General features: G+C 38.9%; 1 protein-coding gene across 13 annotated transcripts in view; it reads left to right on the forward strand.

Annotated features, from left to right (window-relative positions):
• Positions 1-22,121, forward strand: part of CPVL (carboxypeptidase vitellogenic like) — a 213,704-nt gene that overhangs the window by 126,417 nt on the left and 65,166 nt on the right. For 12 of the 13 annotated variants that reach the window (XM_023225954.1, XM_023225953.1, XM_031936027.1 and 9 more), the window contains 2 exons: positions 2,532-2,630; positions 4,484-4,657. In XM_023225954.1, coding sequence (XP_023081722.1) covers positions 2,532-2,630; positions 4,484-4,657 — 273 coding nt within the window. The remainder of the gene's footprint in view (positions 1-2,531; positions 2,631-4,483; positions 4,658-22,121) is intronic. The other variant, XM_031936033.1, reaches the window with a different exon arrangement.

Below are 22,121 nucleotides of genomic sequence, written 5' to 3' on the forward strand. Positions count from 1 at the left end.
ACAGATTAGAAAAAGGCACCTCCTCTGTGGTGATGCAGTCCTGTGGGTTCAGGACTGGGCAAGCAGATGCCTCCATTGTGTGAGGATAAGAGGTGGCCACTTCTCCAGATGCAGCCCTGAACCAGGCTCTCCAGCTCAGCAAGCAGAACTTTGGCTGGTTCCCAGTCCCTTCGCACCCCTTAGCCACAGGCGTCACCATGGAGCTGCACAACCAGATGGGAGGCCCTGAGCAATGGTAGCATTGGTAGAGAATACTTACTACCACCTCCACCCACACCGCCTTCTACGGTGATAACCCTTTTCATTCTTGGCCTCTATCCCCATGGCAATAGGAACTTGAATAAGTTCTTTCATGTTTGAAAAAGAATATGAATACAGGCCAGGTGCGGTGGCTTATATCTGCAATCCCAGCACTTTGGGAGGCCGAGGTGGGTGGATCACAAGGTCAGGAGTTCAAGACCAGCCTGACCAACATGGTGAAACCCTGTCTCTACTAAAAATAAAAATTAAAATTAAAAATTAGCCAGGCATGGTGGCAGGCACCTGTAATCTCAGGTACTCGGGAGGCTGAGGAAGGAGAATTGCTAGAATCTGGAAGGCAGAAGTTGCAGTGAGCTGAGATCTCGCCACTGCACTCCAGCCTGGGTGACAGTGCGAGACTCGGTCTCAAAAAAAAAAGAGAATATGAATACAGTAATGAGACTATTTCTCAAACATTGAAACATGGCCAGAAGGAACTGACAAGTAGGAAGCATTGCCGGCTGACTGCTGGGAGCCAGTATGTCCGTGGTTGAGTGTGCAGGCTCAGGAGTTGTGGCCTGATCATCTCACCTCTGATGTTATTAGTGGGGTATCCTCAGCAAGTTGCTTAAACTCATGTGTCTCAGTTTTCTCACCCACGAAATTAGAATAATAATGCCTTATCTGATAAGAGACCTAACTTTGTACTTGATAGATTGTTTTTAAGATGTGCTGACTTCATTTCTTAGAATCCTTTCATAAGAACTCCTTACAATGTAATATCATCATCAACAACCCCTCTCCATCTCTTCAGCCTCTTGCTTTGCCGGAAACCTGGCTCTCCCCTGATGATGTTGCAGTCCCTGTGGTCCTCTTGAGTGGGGGCTGTTCTCTTAGCTTCTCTGTATCTCTTGGTTCATAGGTGGAGTAGGTGTCTTCCTTGCTCATCATGTGACTTTCAGATCATGTTCCCTGCCTCCTCCTAAAGCACTGAGCTTTGACTCTCCTGTCCTCAGACAGGGCCTCTGACCACTTCCAGTTGTGTCTGTCTACCAACCCCTGGTTACTCTCTCTCATTTGAATAGCTGAGCTCCTTCCTCCCTGTCGCTCTCTCTAGCATTATTCTTGTCATAATTCCTAGTAACTGCAGGATCCACATCGATGATCCTTTTAGGACCTGGTCCTTGGTGCCTCAGCCTCCTGTTTTTCAATGATCTTGTTCTCCTCCTCATCTTAGCTGCTGATTCTCATACCCTGAAAAGCTGGCAGCTGATCCACAATCACACACTCAAACATCTTTCTCCAACTACCACCTCCTGTCTTAGCTCTCTTCTGCTAATGTACTAGTCTTACAGCCCTGCACCCTCACTACCTTTCAGTCCATTGATCCTCCTGCCTCTCCACTATCTCTAACACCCTCAAGTCTCCATTTCTCTAATTACCTGTCTTCAACCCAGGGTCGGTCATTCCATACATTTCCAAGCCCAAACCTCTTTTGCACTTCTTCCGACTCCTTTGGCTGAACCACAGCCCTGGCTCAATCTCCCCCTCTGCCAGGCTGTGCTTGTCTCCACGCAGTTGACAATGGCTGGAGGAAAGCATGCAACCATGCTGACTGCTCTCCCCCTCAGCTGGTGACTGGGTTTTTTAATGTCAGCCCAAAGATAACTTCCACCAGCTCCAGAAATCTGGAGCTGCACCATATCCTGTGTCTTCCCTCCATCTCATCTGGTGAGCAGTTCATGATCCATGTTAAGGCACCCTTCCCACAAGGTTTACTCCCAAAGGCAAGGCCTTTGAGCTCGCTGTGTCCTCTGCCTGGAACCTTCCTTCCCCTAGATGTCTGTGTGGCTTTATTCCTCTCATCCAACATGTCTTTACTCAAATGTCACCTTCTAAGTGAGATCCTCTGTGACCTCCTCTCCACAGTGTCCCATACACACATGCACACACATGATACTTCCTACTCCTCTTTAGTTTTCTCCTTACCATTCGCTAACATACTCAAGAGTTTGGCACTGTCTACCACATGACGTAATTTACTTAAAATGCTTATTGTCCACCGCCTAGAATAAAAGCTCTGTGGGGGAGGACCATTGGTCTGTTTTGTTGATGGCCGTTTCTCCAGTGCCATGGCAGTGTCTAGCACAGAGAATATGCACAATAAGTGGGCGCTGGATGAAACAATAGAGGAATGAAAAAGTTGTTGAATAAATGAAATGACAAATGTCTGTACATTTTTACCCACGCTGATGTTTTCTTTCTCTCTTTCTCCCTCTCTCCCAACCTAGATACTGGATAAACTACTAGACGGTGACTTAACAAGTGATCCTTCTTACTTCCAGAATGTTACAGGATGTAGTAATTACTATAACTTTTTGCAGTGCACGGTAATGACAACATTTTAAAAACCATAATAATGTTTGCTTAAAACTTTTGGCAAAACTGAACTTCCTTTGATTTGGGAAATATTATAGATGACTTTATACTAGACCAGCATGTCCAAACTGTATTGCGTGATGTGTTCTACTAACCCGTAGGATCTTTTCCTCATCAGTGTTGTATATGTTACAATCTGACCACTGAGAATGTGTGATATTTCAGATAACTCAAAACAACTTCTGATTAACATGATTTCCCCCCGGTAGAGCTTGTTATAGAGGCTCCTTTGTGAAGGACACAGGCTGGGATTGGAGTTCTGGGTCTCAGGTCCCACATCTTCAAGTCTGTTTGTGAGTCTCTTGAAAATGCCCACATTCTTTGTTCTGTACTTAAGACACTTGGATAATCAAAACTGCCAAAGCCTTAATGAAAATATTTGCTTTGTCTTACTTTTAACTTAAGATGTTTAATGCATTTAGTATGGCCCTTACTTCAAGCCTTCTGGAATATTTCTCAAAGTATTCAAGTAGTTTGTTTCATAAAAGTAGATCAAAGTTGGTATCTTTTGTGTAGAATTAGTCAAACAGAAAGAGCCAAAGTAGGTGTTTGAATTTGTATAATCTTTGTCTAATGCTTATGACAATGCATTCTGTTTTTTAAATTGCCTGATTTATGAACTAGTTTGTAAATAAAATATGTTAGTTTCAGTGGAATTTGCCAGTGCTGCAGTTTTGGATTTAGGTTCTACCAAGAGAAAAACATGTGGTAGACAAGACAGAAACAAAATTTGTGATATCTTTTTTTCTTTACAACATAATATATTCACAGTTAGCAAAAATTGTTGATGAAGCACAGAGTTGTCAAACTCAAACTTTAACAGTTTTTTAAATCCTTGTGTAACTGTTTTTTTAAAAAAGCATTTACTCCTTTCTTTCAGTATAATGATTATTACAGAGACTTTATTGCAGTTTTTTTTTTTTTTTTTTTGAGACGGAGTCTCGCTCTGTCACCCAGGCTAGAGTGCTGTGGCCGGATCTCAGCTCACTGCAAGCTCCGCCTCCCGGGTTCACGCCATTCTCCTGCCTCAGCCTCCCGGGTAGCTGGGACTACAGGCGCCGCCACCTCGCCTGGCTAGTTTTTTGTAGTTTTTACTAGAGATGGGGTTTCACCGTGTTAGCCAGGATGGTCTCGATCTCCTGACGTCGTGATCCGCCTGTCTCGGCATCCCAAAGTGCTGGTATTACAGGCTTGTGCCACCGTACCCAGCCTTTTTTTTTTAAATGAGCTTCATGGACAGCTTTTCTTCTGTCTTGTGTCCTTCATAAAACATCATCTCTTTTCACATTTGAATATTTTGCCCTTTATTATAGTTAATCCAATTTTGTATGTATGTGGTTTTAATAAACCGCAGAACACAAAAAAGAAATTCTTGGCTTTAAATCCAGCACGCCACCATCCTGGCCCTTGTGAGCCATTTGACCTTCTTTCCAAAGAGCTACAAACAAGGAGTGAATCGATTTTGATAATCTCACCTCTTTTGTTTTCTCAATTTTTGCCTCTAGAGGGGTTGCTAATGGGAGTCACAGATTGCAAAAGATTCATTTCCACAAAGGACAATCCTGTATTTGCAAATTGGGTATTTGCTCTAAGAGTATCACATCATTCAGATTTCTCATTAGTAAAAAGATTCCACCTAAATTACCTTAAAACCTCTGAGTTAAAATTTCAAGAATGGCGACAAGTTAATAGTCCATCACATTTGTTCATGTTGTATGTTATGAGAAATTCACAGCTTTTCCCAACGTGCTGTTCCTACCACCAATCATGTTCCCTTTGTCTTTCCGGTGCCCCCTTCTGCCAGGAACCTGAGGATCAGCTTTACTATGTGAAATTTCTGTCACTCCCAGAGGTGAGACAAGCCATCCACGTGGGAAATCGGACTTTTAATGATGGAGCTGTAGTTGAAAAGTACTTGCGAGAAGATACAGTACAGTCAGTTAAGCCATGGTTAACTGAAATCATGAATAATTATAAGGTAAGAGAGCTACTTCAGTTATTATTTTAGGAACTTTCAGATTACCGAGAGCAGAGGTGATTTGTAATTTGAGTCCTGCCTTTTTTTTTTTTTTTTTAACTTTTATGATGTGTCACTAACATAAATACCAACCCCTTCTTTGTTTGATTTCCAATTCAAAGTTTTATATTGTTCCTTTTAATTTAACCTCTTTCGCCGGTCGTGGGGGCTCATAACTATAATCCCAATGCTTTGGGAGCCTGAGGTGGGTGGATCACCTGAGGTCAAGATTTTGAGACCAGCCTGGCCAACATGGTGAAACCTCCTGTCTACTAAAAAATACAAAAATTAGCTGGGCATGGTGGCGGGCACCTGTAATCCCAGCTACTTGGGAGGCTGAGGCATGAGAATCACTTGAACCCAGGAGGCAGAGGTTGCAGTGAGCCGAGAGTGCACCATTGCACTCCAGCCTGGGCAACAGAGCAAAAACTCTGTCTCAAAAAAATTAAAATAAAATAATTTAACCACTTTCCCCTGATCATTCCTTAAAATGTAGTTCCCTTTGGCACATACCATTTCTCATCCTTTCTTGAGAAAGGAAGAGTTGCAGAGCCAAAAAGATGACTGACCGTGTGTAAGAGCCAGATTTCTGTTATGTATTGCTTTGTTACATTAATCCCAATGACATCAGGGATAAATGAAATCAACTGGTTATTCTAAAAATGCATTTTACCTAATGATTGTATTCATTTACTTTACCCAACCACAGTGTTTTGAGTCTCTCCTTAGGCTGTGAGGTTGAAATGATGAATGAGAAAGGGTCCTTGTTTGGAAGTAGGTCAAGTCAAGCCACTATGCTGTCTGGTTGAAATGCCCTGCCTCTGCTGCTGGAGGGGTGAGTGGAGAGTGAGGTCACAGAAAAGGAGCCCTGGAGGTTCAGGCAAAGAGGCATGGGCCCTAGAACTCCCACTGGGAGGGAGGACACCAAGAGCAAGTGACATGGGGAAAGTCATCCTGTGTATTATTTCTTTCCTGGTACCACACTCTCAGCTCCTCCTCTGGTCCTCCAGTGCTGTTAGCCTTCGCCCAAGGGATCGTCTCTGGGGCAACTCTGAAGGATGCCTGTACTAATGATTGGGGAGACCACCACTGAGTGATCCACTTCCTCCCTATATCCTTTCTTGAATGAACAAAAAACAGGCCAGTCAGCTGCCCATAGGATTTTTGTATGAATTAGAAAAAAGGCATCCTCTCCTCAAGATACCTTATTTCCATCTTTCAGAAATTGTCCTGATACACTACCTTAGTTAAAACCAGACTCTACTGCCATTTGCTGGCATGATGAATATTCATTTCTGTAATGTCTGTATTAGGAATGGTGTCTCTTAGTAATGTTCAGTGCACAATCTGCAATACCATCCAGGGAGTCCCTGGCCAATGCACCCTAACTAGACTGTGGTTTAGAATATGCCACACCTAGGAGGCCCATTTTCAGGTCCTGCTCCTAGTACAGTGTTGGACACGTAACGATTGTTGAAAATAGTCTGAGACCAATGCTATGCCAAGTCTACAAACCCATTATAAACCTGCAAAACTTGATGATATACTTACTTTCTAGGAAAGAAAGGGTTTAACTACGTCAGGCCAGCATTTCAGCCATCCTTGTGTTTGGTTTACTTGGGGACAGGTAGTGACTCTTAGTGCTTGCTGCTTCAAGCCTTCTCAGAGCACCTCCAGAAGGTACTGCTGTTTGTCCTTTTCTCTGAGCTCTCAGAATGCATTGTCTTTACCCCTGTAGTTGTACATGGCACACTCTAATGTGCAGACTCTCAGTCTGACACCTATACCACCACCAGCCTGGAGCAGATGTCAGGAATGAATGAACGAATGATTAGTGCTGTATCAAAAATATATCTGTAAACCTGTCCATAATCCATTAGGTGCTTATTATCCACAAATTTGTTAAACCAGAAAGAGGTTAGCATTCATGTCTTAAAGATGATGTTCTGTAATGTGATGTTAAGGAACGGAAAGAGTGTGTTTTTTTGAGAGGAGAGCAGATAAGGAAGTTTGGTATGTGTTATTTGCACGCTTGGGAGATATATTTTCTCACTGTACAAACCTTTTTTTTTTTTTTTTTTTTTGAGATGGAGTTCTTGTTGCCCAGCTGTAGTGCAGTGGCGCAGCTGGCTCACTGCAGCCTCCACCTCCTGGGTTCAAGCAATTCTCCTGCCTCAGCCTCCCGAGTAGCTGGGATTACAGGCATGTGCCACCATGTCCAGCTAATTTTGTATTTTTAGTAGAGACGAGGTTTCTCCATGTTGGTCAGACTGGTCTCAAACTTCTGACCTCAGGGGATCCACCTGCCTTGGCCTTCCAAAGTGCTGGGATTATAGGCGTGAACCACCATGCCTGGCCTCACTGTACAAATTTAACTAGAATATGATTCCTTTCTCAGCCATGTGAGGATAGGGTGGGACAAACAGCTTACCTGATGACATAAACTCTCTTTCTGTTTTGATTGATAAAGGAGAATATATTGATTAGAGATAATCCTGCATTTTGATATTTAAACATCTCTGTCTCTCTTGCCCATGTATCCTAAACCTACCACTATGAATTCCAATAAAATCAGAATCCAGTATTTTCTAAATTTTTCTTTTGTTTTCTTTTCTTTTTTTTTGAGACAGAGTTTTACTCTGTTGCTCAGGCTGGAGTGCAGTGGCATGATCTTGGCTCACTGCAAACTCCGCATCCCAGGTTCAAGTGATTCTCCTGCCTCAGTCTCCCGAATAGCTGGGATTACAGGTGCATACCACCATGCCTGGCTAATTTTTTTTTTTTTCGTATTTTTAGTAGAGACGGGGTTTCACCGTGTTGCCCAGGCTGATTTCAAACTCCTGACCTCAAGTGATTCACCCGCCTCATCCTCCCAAATTGCTGGGATTACAGGCGTGAGCCACCGTGCCCGGCATAAACTTTTCAACTCTAAATCGGTTGCCAGAAAAAGAAGAGTTTATTGGTATAGATAAACCATATTTCCATAAAGAAACAGAACAAAATATGCCATCAATCTAATGCAGACCAAAAAGTGGCTGATGCTAAAACAGACAGCACGTTCACTCACGCAGCTGGCAAAGCCCTCAGGATAGTGATTATCTTTGGCTTGTCTGTTAATGATGTTGAACCTCAATGTTCAGAATAGGAATCAGAACAACCTAGGTTGGCTTAAAACATTAGTACCATTAAAGTCATATTTATGTAAGACTCGGTACTAATTTGTCATAGAAAATAGCATGCCTGTTTCTATTTATAGGAAGTAGAGATCTTTTTCCAGCACTGGGTTCATTTTAGCCAGTGAGGAGCATCTCTTAATGGTTGAAGGAAGACCTTCCTGGGTTTCTAGAATTATGTTTTCACGTAGTTTCTATGTAAAAATTAGCTTCTCTGTAAACTATGTTAGTTTCTATGTAAACTACATGAAAACATAATCCTTTTCTTATAATGATATACAGGAGGTGCATACTCAAATTTTCCTTTCAGTAATTTCAGATGTTTGGGTGGTAAATTGAAATATCATATGGGGGTAGTTTCCATAATAACTAGAATGAGAAACAATCTGTTGGACTATTTGAATTCTTTATGACTGAATGAGGTCAAAACATGATCAGGACTTTTAGGAGTTAGCTGGTTAATACAGTATGGTGGTTATGAACATGTTCTTTAGTCGCACATCTTGAGTTTGAGTTCTGGTTACACCACTCACTGGCTATGCTCCTTTGGGACAGGAAACTTAAACTCTCTGCGCTTTGGCTTCCTTGTCTATAAAACAAGAATAAAAACAGTATTTATGTGTGAGTTTCTGTGAGGTTTAAATGAGATTATATATGTAAACACACTTAGAAGAGTGCCTGGTGGTTAGAAGGTGCTTATTTATTTATATATAAGCTATTACCAAAAATGTTCAATAAATTTTGTAAAAGCCTTTAAGATCTTGCTACATTCAAAAGTTATGCAAGAAACCCTGGAAAACAGAAATAAAAAAGAATGGGCAGGCTTCCTGTTTCCAGTCCAGTAGGTAAGGAGCTTAGAAGTCTCCAGTCCATTGTAACAACAGTAAAAAGCCAAACAAACTGAAATACAATCAAGAACTCTTTTTAGATTTGTCGAAACTGAGGTCACAGTAGAGAGAGAGGTGAATATGGGGAGTCACAACTTAACAGGAGCAAACCCGTAAGTAGAACCCTCCATGGAAACAAATGCTGAGGCAGGAAAACCTGAGCTGTAACTGGTAAATTACTAGAGGCTCCATAGGGACCTGTCTGAGAGTTTAAAACACCATGGGTGGTGTGAGGACTCAGCCAAAGTTCATTTGTAAATGACCTTTTTTTTGTTGAGGGATTTTTCTTGTATACGCAAACTGTTGAGAGTTTTTATCAAAAAAGGATGTTGGATTTTGTTGAATACTTCCTGTGTCAATTGAGATGATCATGTGGTTTTGCCTTTCAGTCTGTGATGTGTCACTTTGATTGACTTACCTATGTTAAACCAGTCTTGCCTGCTACGGGTAAATCCCACTTGATCATACTGTAGAATCTTTTTGATGTATTGCTGAATTTGATTTGCTAATATTTTATTGATAATTTTTGCATAAATGTCAGAGTTACTGCCTTGCAGTTTTCTTTTTTCTTATGATATCTTTGCCTGGCTTAGGAATCAAGATAATACTTGCCAAAACATCTATGATTAATATACTAAGGATTTTAATGGAAAAAGTAGACAACCTGCAAGAACAGGTGGATATTGAAAATAGAGATATGGAAATTATAAGAATCAAAAGGAACTGTTAGAGATCAAAAACACTGTAACAGAGATAAAGAATGTCTTTGGTGGGCTCACTATCAGACTGGACACAGCTCAGCTAAGAGTAGCATGAGGATGCGATAAATAGAAGCTTCCAAAACTGAAAAGTAAAGAGAACAACGACTTAAAAAAATTTTTTTGAATAGCCTTTTAACTGCGGGACAACTACAAAAGATGTAACATACCATAAAGAGAATACCAGAACAAGAAGAAAGAGAAGGAAATGGAAGCAATATTTAAAGCAATGATTGCAAACTTTCCCAGATTAATGTAAAACACCAAACCACAGATCCCAGAAGCTCAGAAAACATGGAGCCAGATAAATGTCAAAACCAAATAACCAAGAAAAGGAGGCAAGTCATATGGAAACTTCAAAAAAAACAAAGATAAAGAAAAAAAGTCTCAAAAGAAGCCAAAGGGGAGAAAAACCTTACCTATAGAGAAGCAAAGGTAAGAATTACGTCTGGGTTCTCCTCAGAAATCATACCAACAAGAAGAGAATGGAGTGAAATATTTAAAGTGCTGAGAGAATAAAACCCACCAACTTAGAATTCTGCATCCTGCAAAAGTAATCCTCAAAAAGTAAAAGAGAAATAAAGACTGTCTCAGACAAACAAAAATTGAGGGAATTTGTTGCTAGTAGACCTGCTTTGTAAGAAATGTTAAAATAAGTTTTCAAAGAGAAGATAAGTGATATAGGTCAGAAACTCACATCTCTCTAGAGAGAAGAAGAGCATTGGATAATGACTGAATGAAGATGACATGATTATGTAGAAAATCCAAAAGAATCAACAAAAAAACCTCTTGGAATTAATAAGTGATTAATCATAACAAGGTTGCAGGATATAAGGTTAATATATAAAAGTTAATCACTTTCCTATGTACTCCCAATAAACAAGTGAAATTTGGAATTAAAACACAGGACTATTTACATTAGCACCCTTCAAAAATGAAATAGGTATAAATGCAACAAAATATGTATAAGATCTATATTAGGAAAACTACAAAACTCTGATAAAAGACATTAAGAACAACTAATAGTTCGGGAAATATTTTGTGTTCATAGATAGGAAGACTCAATATTGTCAAGATGTCAATTCTTCCCAACTTGATCCATAGATTCAATACAATCCCAATCAAAATATCAGTAACATTTTGTAGATAAGAATAAATTGTTTTAAAGTTTCTATGGAGAGGCAAAGGACACAGAATAACCAACACAATATTGAACAAGAGGAATAAAGTTGGAAGATTGACATTACCCAACTTCAAGATTTACCATAAAGCTATAATAATTAAGATATTATTTATTGTAATAATTAAGTATGGCATTGGCAAAAGAATAGGCAAATAGATTGATGGACTAGAATAGAGGGCCCAGAAATATACCCACATAAATATAGTCAACTGATCTTTGTTAAAGGAGCAAAGATAATACAATGTAGCAAAGATAGTCTTTACAACAAATGGCACAGGAACAAATGGATATATCCACATACAAAACAAAATAATTAATCTAGTCACAGATCTTACACTCCTCACAAACATGTTCTCAGAATGGATTATAGACCTAAAGGTAAAACATAAAACTTTAACACTTGTAGACATTAACTTAGGAGAAAATCTGAATGACCTTGGATATGGTGTTGATGTTTCAGATACAATGCTAAAGGAACAATCCATGAAAGAAACAATTAAGAAGCTGGACATCATTAAAATTAATAATTTCTGCTTTACAAAAAACAACGTCAAGTAAATGAGAAGGTAAGCCACAGACTGGGAGAAAATGTTTGCAAAAGACACATCCGATAATGGACTGTTAACCAAAATATGTTTTTAAAAACCCTTAAAGCTCAACAATAAGAAAATGAACAACCCAATTTAGGAATGGGCAAAAGATCTGGGCACCTCACCAGTGAAAATATACAGATGGTGAGTAAACATATGAAAAGATGTTGGCTGGGTGCCAGTGGCTCATGTCTATAATCCCAGCACTCCAAGAGGCCAAGGCGAGAGGATCACCCAGGAGTTTGAGACCAGCCTGGAAAACATAGAGAGACCCTGTCTCTACGAAATAAAAATAATTAATAAATTAGCTGGATGTGGTGGTGTGCACCTGTAGTCATGGCTACCTAAGAGGCTGAAGTGGGTGGATTGCTTGACCCCAAGAATTCAAGATTGCAGCAAGTCGTGACTGCCACCGCATTCTAGCCTAGGCAACAGAGACCCTGTCTCAAAAAAAAAAGGAAGAAGAAAAGGAAAAGATGTTCAACATCATATGTCATTAGGGTATTACAAATTAAAGCCGTGAGATACCACTTCCACACCTGTTAGAATAGCCAGAATCCAAAATACTGACAACACTAAATGCTTACAAGGATGTGGAGCAATAGGAACTCTCATTCTGGTGGGAATGCAAAATGATATAGCCACCTTGGAAGACAGTTTGAAAATTTCTTACAAAATTTAATATACTCTTACCATACCATTCAGCAGCCATGCTCTTTGGTATTTACCCAAATGAATTGTAAGCTTGTGTCCACACAAAAATCTGCACAGCGATATTTATAACAACTTTATTCATAATTGCCAAAACTTGGAAACAACCAAGGTATTCTTCAGTAGGTGAATGAATAAACTGTAGTCCAGACAATGAAATTTTATTCAGTGCTAAAAACAAGTGAGTTATCAAGCCATGAAAAGACATGTAGAAAACTTAAATGCATATTTCTGAGTGAAAGAAGCCAATCTGAAAAGGCTATATACTATATAATCCCAACTATATGACATTCTCTAAAAGGCAAAACTATGGAGACAGTGAAAAGATCAATGGTTGCCAGGAGTTGGGGGAAGGAGGGATCAGTAGGCAGAACATGGAGGATTTTTAGGGCAGTGAAACTATTCTGTGTGATACTTCAATGGTAGATACAAGACGTTATGCATTTGTCAAAACCCATGGACCGTATAACACCAAGAGTGAGTTCTAATGTGAACTGTGGACTTTAGGTGATTTGATGATGTTTCAGTGTGGCTTTGTTAATGTAACAAGTACATCACTGTGGTGAGGGATATTGATAGTGGAGGAGGTTGTGTGGGAGAGGGCATGAGGGGTGGATGGGAACTCTGTACTTTACACTCAATTTTGCTGTGAACCTAAAGCTGCTCTGAAACACAAAGTTTATTAATTTATTAATTTACCTTTTATAAGTTAATTGTCTTCCTAGTAAAGGGGATAGATACTAGTATATTTGATAATGGGTAGATTCAGTTCCTACATCCAGCAGACTGGTAGACTCTCTGAAGGAAGATACAACTAAAATACAACTGAATTCAGGATAAATGACAACAAACATAATTTAATGCCTTTAATAAAATAAAAGTGGATCTGAAAACAAAAACACCACCAGAAAAACAAAAGGCAGAGAAGGGAGTCCTGTGGAGCAAGAGCAATAAGGCAGGGTGGCCCTGAGAACCAGTGTCCTCAGTGCTGCAACTGGGCTGTGGGCCCAAGTGAAGTGACACTGCTGACCTGAGAGCCCAGCACCAGTGCTGGGACATGTGGAGGGCCCAAACTGGTCCCACATTGCTAGGAACTCTGGCAACTAGCAGAAACAAATATACTTAACTTAGTGGTGGGGCCGGGTGTGGTGGCTTACAGGCTGTGAATAAGCAGAAACAAATACAAGAGATAAAGATAGCCAAGGCACTTTCAGATATAGGAAGTATGAGATATAAAATAACTATGAAATATTTGAAGGCATAAAAATGGAGTTACAAAACAAGCAATAAATGAGAAACTAATAAATATGGCTAGGCAAATTTGAAAGAGAACAAATTGTAATAGTTAAAAATGAACGATACAGTTGTTGAATTTAAAACTCAGTGCATGGGTTAAAGAGTAGATGAGACACTGCTGAAGATAAATTTGATGAGTCAGAAGATAGATCTGAAGAAATTACCAAAATGGAACACAGGAAGAAAAGAGATAAAAAGTTTGAAGGGAATATTAAGAGACATTAAGAAGAGAATAATATATGTCTAAGCAGAGTCAGAGAAGGTAAGAACAGAAAGAATGAAAAAAAGCAATTTTTAAGGAACAGTGGCTGAAAATCTGCCATATCTGATAAAGGTTATGAATGCACAGACACGTGTACTGAAGCATATATACAGTAAGCAGTGAGAAAGAGAAAATTAATTCATATTTCAGCTGATTTTAATGAAATTGAACAATAGCAAAAAGCAAAGACAATGTTTTAAAAGTCCAGAAAGTAAAGGCAGGCCATCTACAAAAGGTGGACAATCAGACTGACAGACTTGTCAGTGACAGCAATGGAAGGCATAATATCTTCATAGTACTAAAATGAGGTAATAATCTAGAACTATATTTCAAGTAAAATTGTAGAATAAAAGTATTTTCAGATTTAACAAAAAAATTATTTCAAGTGCATTTAGAATCAACAGATTTTCACTAAAGGAGCTTCTAAAGAATATATTTAGGAAAAATGAATTATTCCAGAATTATTGCAGGAAGAAAATCTGAGCTACGAGAAGAAATACTAACTATAGAAATTGATAGAAATAATATTTTATCAATGTTAATTTTCTGGTTTTGATCATTGTACAATGGTTGTGTAAAATGTTAACATTTGTGAAGGCTATGTAAAGGGTATACTATTTATTTAACAGATTTCATTTGTTTTGTTTTGTGACAGGATCTTGTGCTATCACCTAGGCTGGACTGCAGTGGTGTGGTCCTATTTACTGTCTCAAACTCCTAGGCTCAAGCTATCCTCTAGCCTCAGTCCCCCAGGTAGCTGGGACTACAGGCATGTGCTGGCTAATGTTGTTGGTTTTTCTTTTTCTTCTTCTTTTTTTTCGTAGAAATGGAGTTTTGTTCTATTGCCTAGGCTGGTCTCAAACTCCTGGCTTCAAGCAGTCCTCCCACCTCAGCCTTCCAAAGTGCTGGGATTACAGGTGTGAGCCACTGCAACCAGCCTCTGTAACAGATTTACTGAGATATAATTTACATACCACAGAATTCACTCATTTCAAATGTACGAGTTAGTGGTTTTTGCAACTGCAGTTTTCTCTGCAGCCATCACCACTATCTAATTTCTGAACATCTTCATCGTATCTGAAAGAAAAAAGAAAAAAAATCCCATATCCATTAGCAATGATTTCCACTTCCTCTTCCAGCCCCTGGCAGCCACTAATCTACTTTCTGTCTGTATGGATGTGCCTATTTTGTATATTTCATATAAATGAAATTGTGCAGTGTGTGGCCTTTTGTAACTGTTTCTTTCACTTTGTATGTTTTCAGGGTTCATACATGTTGTAGCATGTTCATTCTTTTTACCGCTAAATTATATTCCTGTGTATGGTTATACCACATTCTATTCATCCGTTCATTCATCGGTGGACATTTGGCATGTTTCCATTTTTTGGTTATTGTGAAAAATGCTGCTATGAATATTCATGTACAGTGTTGGGGTGAACATGTGTTTTCCATTCTCTTGGGCAGATAGATACCTAAGAGTGGAATTACTGGGTCATATGTTAACTCTATATTTAACATTTTGAAGAACTGCCAAACTGTTTATTGCAAAGTATCTGGGCCATTGTACAATTCTACCAAAATGGATGAGTTCCAATTTCTCCATATCCTTGTCAGCACTTGTTAGTGTCTGACATTTTGATTCTAGCCATCCTAGTGATTTAAAGTGCTATTTCATTGGGCTTTGATTGGCATTTCCCTAATGACGAACGATGAGCATCTTTCTATGTGCTTTTTATTATTCATTTTTATGTTCTTTGGAGAAATGTCTATCCAAATACGTTGCCTGTTAATTGGGTTGCTAATTAATTGGGTTATTTGTTTTTTATTATTGAGGTGTAAGAGTTTTTTTTTTTTTTTTTTTTTGAGACGGAGTCTCCATCACCCAGGCTGGAGTGCAGTGGCGTGATCCTGGCTCACTGCAACCTCCGCCTCCCAGGTTCAAACAATTCTCCTGCCTCAGCCTCCTGAGTAGCTGGGATTACAGGTGCATGTTACCACGCCTGGCTAATTTTTTGTATTTTTCGTAGGGACGGGGTTTCACCGTGTGAGCCAGGATGGTCTGGATGTCCTGACCTCATGATCCACCTGCCTCAGCCTCACAAAGTGCTGGAATTACAGGCGTGAGCCACCTCACCCAACCTGAGAGTTCTTTATATATTCTGAATACAAGTCCCTTATTAGATAATGATTTTTTTCCTATTCTCTGGGTTGTCTTTTTATTTTCTTGATGTTGCCCGTCAAAGTCCAAAAGTTTTAATTTTGATAAAATCCAATTTGTGTTTTATTTCATCACTTATGCTTTTGGTTTGGGTTTTTTTTTTTTTTTTGAACTGAATCTTAATTTTATTTCCTTTTAGTCAAGTTAAAAATAGGTTTAAAAACTAATACTCACGTTGGTTATTGGAAAACATCCAAGTATTCACAATTTAGGTGTGTGAATCTACTTTTGTTTTCTGTCTCTATTTTATAAAAATTTTTTCCCCATAGGTTATTGGGGTACAGGTAGTATTTGGTTACATGAGTAAGCTCTTTAGTGGTGATTTGTGAGATTTTGGTGCACCCATCACCCGAACAGTATACAACACATCCTATTTGTAGTCTTTTATCCCTCGCCGTCTTCCCACCCTTCCCCCAAAGTCCCCAAAGTCCATTGTATCATTCTTATGCCTTTGTGTCCTCATAGCTTAATTCCCACATATCAGTGAGAACATATGATGTCTGGTTTTCCATTCCTGAGTTACTTCATTTAATAGTCTCCAATCTCATCCAGGTCGCTGCAAATGCCGTTAATTCATTCCTTTTTATGGTTGAGTACTATTCCATTTTGTGTGTGTATCTATATACCACAGTTTCTTTATCCACTTGTTGGTTGATGGGCGTTTGTGTTGCTTTTGGTTCCACGATTTTGCAGTTGCGAGTTGTGCTGCTATAAACCTGTGTGCAAGTGTCTTTTTCATATAATGACTTCTTTTCCTCTGGGCAGATACCCAGTAGTAGGATTGCTGGATCACATGGTAGTTCTTTTAGTTCTTTAAGAAACCTCCACACTGTTTTCCATAGTGACTGTACTAGTTTACATTCCCACCAGCAGTGTAGGAGTGTTCCTTGATCATTGCGTCCATGCTAACGTCTACTATTTTTTTATTTTTTGATTATGGCCATCCTTGCAGGAGTGAGGTGGTATTGCCTAGTGGTGTTAATTTGCATTTCCCTAATCATTAGTTTGTTGTTGGCCATTTTTTCATATGTTTGTTGGCCATTTGTATATCTTCTTTTGAGAATTGTCTATTCATGTATTTAGCCCACTTTTTGATGGGATTGTTTTTTTTCTTACTGATTTATTTGAGTTTATTGTAGATTCTGGATATTAGTCCTTTGTCAGATGTACAGATTGTAAAGATTTTCTCCCACTCTGTGGGTTGTCTGTTTACTCTCTGGACTGTTGCTTTTGTTGTGCAAAAGCTCATTTGTTCAATTAAGTCCCAGCTATTAATCTTTGTTTTTATTGCATTTGCTTTTGGGTTCTTGGTCATTAAATCCTTGCCTAAGCCAATGTCTAGAAGGGTTTTTCCAATGTTATCTTCTAGAATTTTTATAGTTTCAGGTCTTAGATTTAAGTCCTTAATCAATCTTGTGTTGATTTTTACATAAGGTGAGAGATGAGGATCCAGTTTCATTCTCCTACATGTGGCTAACCAATTATCCCAGCACCATTTGTTGAAAAAGATGTCCTTTCCCCACTTTATGTTTTTATTTGCTTTGTCGAAGATCAGTTGGCTGTAAGTATTTGGGTTTATTTCTGGGTTCTCTATTCTGTTCCATCAGTCTATGTGCCTGTTTTTATACCAGTACCACACTGTTTCGGTGACTGTGGCCTTATAGTATGGTTTGAAATCAGGTAGTGTGATGCCTCCAGATTTGTTCTTTTTGCTTAATCTCACTTTGGCTGTGTGGGCTTTTTGTTGTTGTTGTTCCGTATGAATTTTAGAATTGGCTTTTTGAATTCTGTGAAGAATGATGGTGGTATTTTGATGGGGATTGCATTTAATTTGTAGATTGTTTTTGGCAATATGGTCATTTTCACAATATTGATTCTACCCATCTATGAGTATGGGATGTGTTTCTATTTGTCTTGTCTATTTGTATCATATGTCATTTCTTTCAGCAGTGTTTTGTAGTTTTCCTTAACATTTTGAAGAACTGCCAAACTGTTTATTGCAAAGTATCTGGGCCATTTTACGATTCCACCAAAATGGATGAGTTCCATTTTCTCCAGGTCTTTTGCCTCCTTGGTTAGTTATATTCCTAAGTATTTTATTTTATTTTTGCAGCTATTGTAAAAGGAGTTAAGTTCTTGATTTGATTCTCTGCTTGGTCACTGTGTATAGAAGAGCTACTGATTTGTGTACATTAATCTTGTATCCAGAAACTTTGTTGAATTATTTTATCAGTTCTAGGAGCTTTCTGGAGGGATCGTTAGGGTTTTCGAGGTAAACAATCATATCAGCAAACAATGACAGTTTGACTTCCTCTTTACCGATTTGGATGCCCTTTATTTCTTTCTCTTATCTGATTGGACTGGCTAGGACTTCCAGTACTATGTTGAAGAGGAGTGGTGAGAATGGGCATCCTTGTCTTGTTCCAGTTCTCAGAGGGAATGTTTTCAACTTTTCCCTATTCAGTATTATGTTGGCTGTAAGCTTTTATTACACTGAGGTATGTCCCTTGTATGCTGATTTTGCTGAGAGTTTTAATCATAAAGGGATGTTGGATTTGTTGAATGCTTTTTCTGCATCTGTTGAGATGATCATGTGATTTTTGTTTTTAATTCTGTTTATGTGGTGTATCACATTTATTGATTTGTGTATGTTAAACCATCCCTGCATCCCTGGTATGAAACTCACTTGATCATGATGGATTTTCTTTTTGATATGTTATGGGATTCAGTTAGCTAGTATTTTGTTAAGGATTTTAGCATCTGTGTTCATCAGGGATAGCAGTCTGTAGTTTTCTTTTCTGGTTATGTCCTTTCCTGGTTTTGGTATTAGGGTGTTGCTGGTTTCCTAGAATGAATTAGGGAGGGTTCCCTCTTTCTCTATCTCGTGGAATAGTATCAAAAGGATTGGCATCAATTCTTCTTTGAGTGTCTGGCAGAATTCTGCGTAAATCTATCTGGGTCTGGACTTTTTTCGTTGGTAATTTTTTAATTACCATTTTACTCTCGGTGCTTGTTATTGGTCTGTTCAGGGTATCTAATTCTTCCTGATTTAAGCTAGGAGGGTTGTATTTTTCCAGGATTTTATCCATCTCTTCTAGGTTTTCTGTTTTATGTGTATAAAGGTGTTCATAGTAGCCTCGAATGATCTTTTATATTTCAGTGGTGTTGGTTGTAATATCTCCCATTTCGTTTCTTAATGAGGTTATTTGGATTTTCTCTCTTCTTTTCTTGGTTAATCTCACTAACGGTTTATCAATTTTATTTATCTTTTCAAAGAACCAGCTCTTTGTTTCATTTATCTTTTTCATTTTTTTCTTGTTTTGATTTCATTGATTTCTGCTCTTATCTTGGTTATTTCCTTTCTTCTGCTGGGTTTGGGTTTGGGTTTGGGTTTGGTTTGTTCTTGTTTCTCTAGTTCCTTAAGGTTTGACCTTAGGATATCAGTTTGTGCTCTTTCAGTCTTTTTGATGTAGGTGTTTAGGGCTATGAACTTTCCTCTTAGCACTGCCTTTGCAGTATCCCAGGGGTTTTGATAGGTTGTGTCATTGTTGTCATTCAGCTTGAATAATTTTTAAATTTCCATCTTGATTTCATTTTTGACCCAATGATCATTCAGGAGCAGGTTATTTAATTTCCATGTATTCACATGGTTTCGAAGGTTCCTTTTGGAGTTGATTTCTAGTTTTATTCCACTGTGGTCTGAGAGAGTACTTGATATAATTTCAATTTTCTTAAAATTATTGAAGCTCATTTTGTGGCCTGTCATTTGGTCTATCTTGGAGAAAGTTCCATGTGCTGTTGAATAGAATGTGTATTCTTTGGTTGTTGGACAAAATGTTCTGTATATATCTGTTAAGTCTATTTGTTCCAAGGTATAGTTTAAATCCATTGTTTCTTTGTTGCCTTTCTCTCTTGATGACCTGTCTAGTGCTGTCAATGGAGTATTGAAATCCCCCACTATTAATGTGTTGCTGTCTATCTCATTTTTTAGGTCTATTAGTAATTGTTTTATAAATTTGAGAGCTCCAGTGTTAGGTACATATGTGTTTAGACCTTTTACCATTATATAATGTCCCTCTTTGTCTTTTTTAACTGCTGTTGCTTTAAGTTTGTTTTGTCTGATATAAGAATAGGTATTCCTGCTCACTTTTGGTGTCCCTTTGCATGAAATGCCTTTTTCCACCCCTTTACTTTATGTGAGTCCTTATGTATTAGGTGAGTCTCCTGAAGGCAGCAGATAGTTGGTTAGTGAGTTCTTATCCATTTTGCAGTTCTGTATCTTTTAAGTGGAGCATTTAGGCCATTTGCATTCAGTGTTACTATTGAGATATGAGGTACCATAGAATTCATCTGCTATTTGTTATCTGTGTACCTTGGTTTTTTTGCTATTTATTTTTGCCTTTTAAATTGTATTTTTGTTTTATGGGTCCTGTGTGATTCATGCTTTAAAAAGGTTCTGTTTTGATGTGTTTCCAGGATTTGTTTCAAGATTTAGAACTCCTTTTAGCTGTTCTTGTAGTGGTGGCTTGGTAGTGGTGAATTTTCTCAGCATCTGTTTGTCTGAAAAAGACTGAATCTTTCCTTCATATATGATGCTTAGTTTCACTGGATACAAAATTCTTGGCTGATAATTGTTTTGTTTGAGGAGGCTGAAGATAGGGCCCCAATCCCTTCTAGCTTATATGGTTTCTGCTGAGAAATCTGCTGTTAACCTGATAGGTTTTCCTTTATAGGTTACCTGGCACTTTTGTCTCACAGCTCTTAAGATTCCTTCCTTCCTCTTAACTTTAGATAACCTGAGGACAATGTGCCTAGGTGATGATCTTTTTGTGATAAATTTCCCAGGTGTTCTTTGTGCTTCTTGTATTTGGATGTCTGGGTCTGTAGCAAGGCCAGGGAAGTTTTCCTTGATTATTGCCCCAAATCTGTTTTCCAAACTTTGAATTTGTCTTCTTTCTCAGGAACACCAATTATTCTTAGGTTTGGTCATTCAACATAATCCCAGACTTCTTGGAGGCTTTGTTCATATTTTCTTATTATTATTTTTTTTTAATTTGTCTTTGTTGGGCTGGGTTAATTTGAAGACCTTGTTGTCAAGCTCTGAATTTTTTTCTTCTATTTATTCAGTTCTATTGCTGAGACTTTACAGAGTATTTTGCATTTCTATAAGTGTGTCCAATGTTTCCTGAAGTTTTGATTGTTTTTTTCTTTAGGCAATCTATTTCCCTTTACTTCTTGTATTGTATTTTGGATTTAATTGCATTGGGCCTTGCCTTTCTCTGGTGCCTCCCTGATTAGCTTAATAACTGACCTTCTGAATTCTTTTTCAGTTAAATCAGAATTTCTCCTTGGTTTGGATCCATTTCTGGTGAGCTAGTGTGATTTTGGGGTGGTGCTAAAGAGCCTTGTTTTGTCATTTTACCAGAGTCGGTGTTCTGGTTCCTTTTCATTTGGATAGGCACTGTCAGAACGTCTGGGGCTGAAGGCTGTTGTTCAGATTCTTTTGTCCCACTGGGTGGGGATGTTCCCTTGATGTGGTACTCTGTCCTTTTTCCTGTAGATGTGGCTTCCGGTGAGCCGAGCTGCAGTGATTGTTATCTCTCTTCTGGGTCTAGCCACCCAGCATGTCTTCCAGGCTCTGGGCTGGTACTGGGGGTTGTCTGCACGGAGTCCTGTCATGTGAACTGTCTATGGCTCTCTCAGCCATGGATACCAGCACCTGTTCTGGTGGAGGTAGCAGGGGGGTGAAATGAACTCTGTGAGGGTTCTTAGCTTTGGTGGTTTAATGTTCTATTTTTGTGCTGGTTGGCCCCCTGCCAGGAGGTGCCACTTTCCAGAGAGCATCAGCTGTGATAGTATGGAGAGGAACCAGCTGTGGGCGGGGCCCTGGAACTCCCAAGAGTATATGCTCTTTGTCTTCAGCTACCAGGGTGTGTAGGGAAGGCCCATCAGGTGGGGGCAAAGCTAGGCGAGTCTGAGCTCAGACTCTCCTTGGGCAGGTCTTGCTGCGGCTGAGTATTTGGGGTGTCTCCTGGGTCCTGCAAGAGCAGTCCACTTCTTCAGAGGGTCTGTGGGTTCTCTCAGGATTCTTGGTTTGTTCTTGCAGTCATTCTGGAGCTAAAATTCACGATGCGAGCCTCCGCACACTGCTCTAAGTCGGCGCTGCAATCTTTATTTTATAAAATCTTAATACAGATCAAGTGTTTCTGAGGAAAATGTAGCATACAAATTGAAATGTAAAAGTGTAAAATACAGGATTTTAAAAACTTGGTATTAAAAAAAGAATGTAAGGTATCTCATTAATCATTTTTATACTGGTTACATGTATTGTAAGGTATCTCACTAAT

The sequence above is a fragment of the Piliocolobus tephrosceles genome, chromosome 8 (genome assembly GCF_002776525.5).
Source record: "Piliocolobus tephrosceles isolate RC106 chromosome 8, ASM277652v3, whole genome shotgun sequence".
Classification (NCBI taxonomy): Eukaryota; Metazoa; Chordata; class Mammalia; order Primates; family Cercopithecidae; genus Piliocolobus; species Piliocolobus tephrosceles.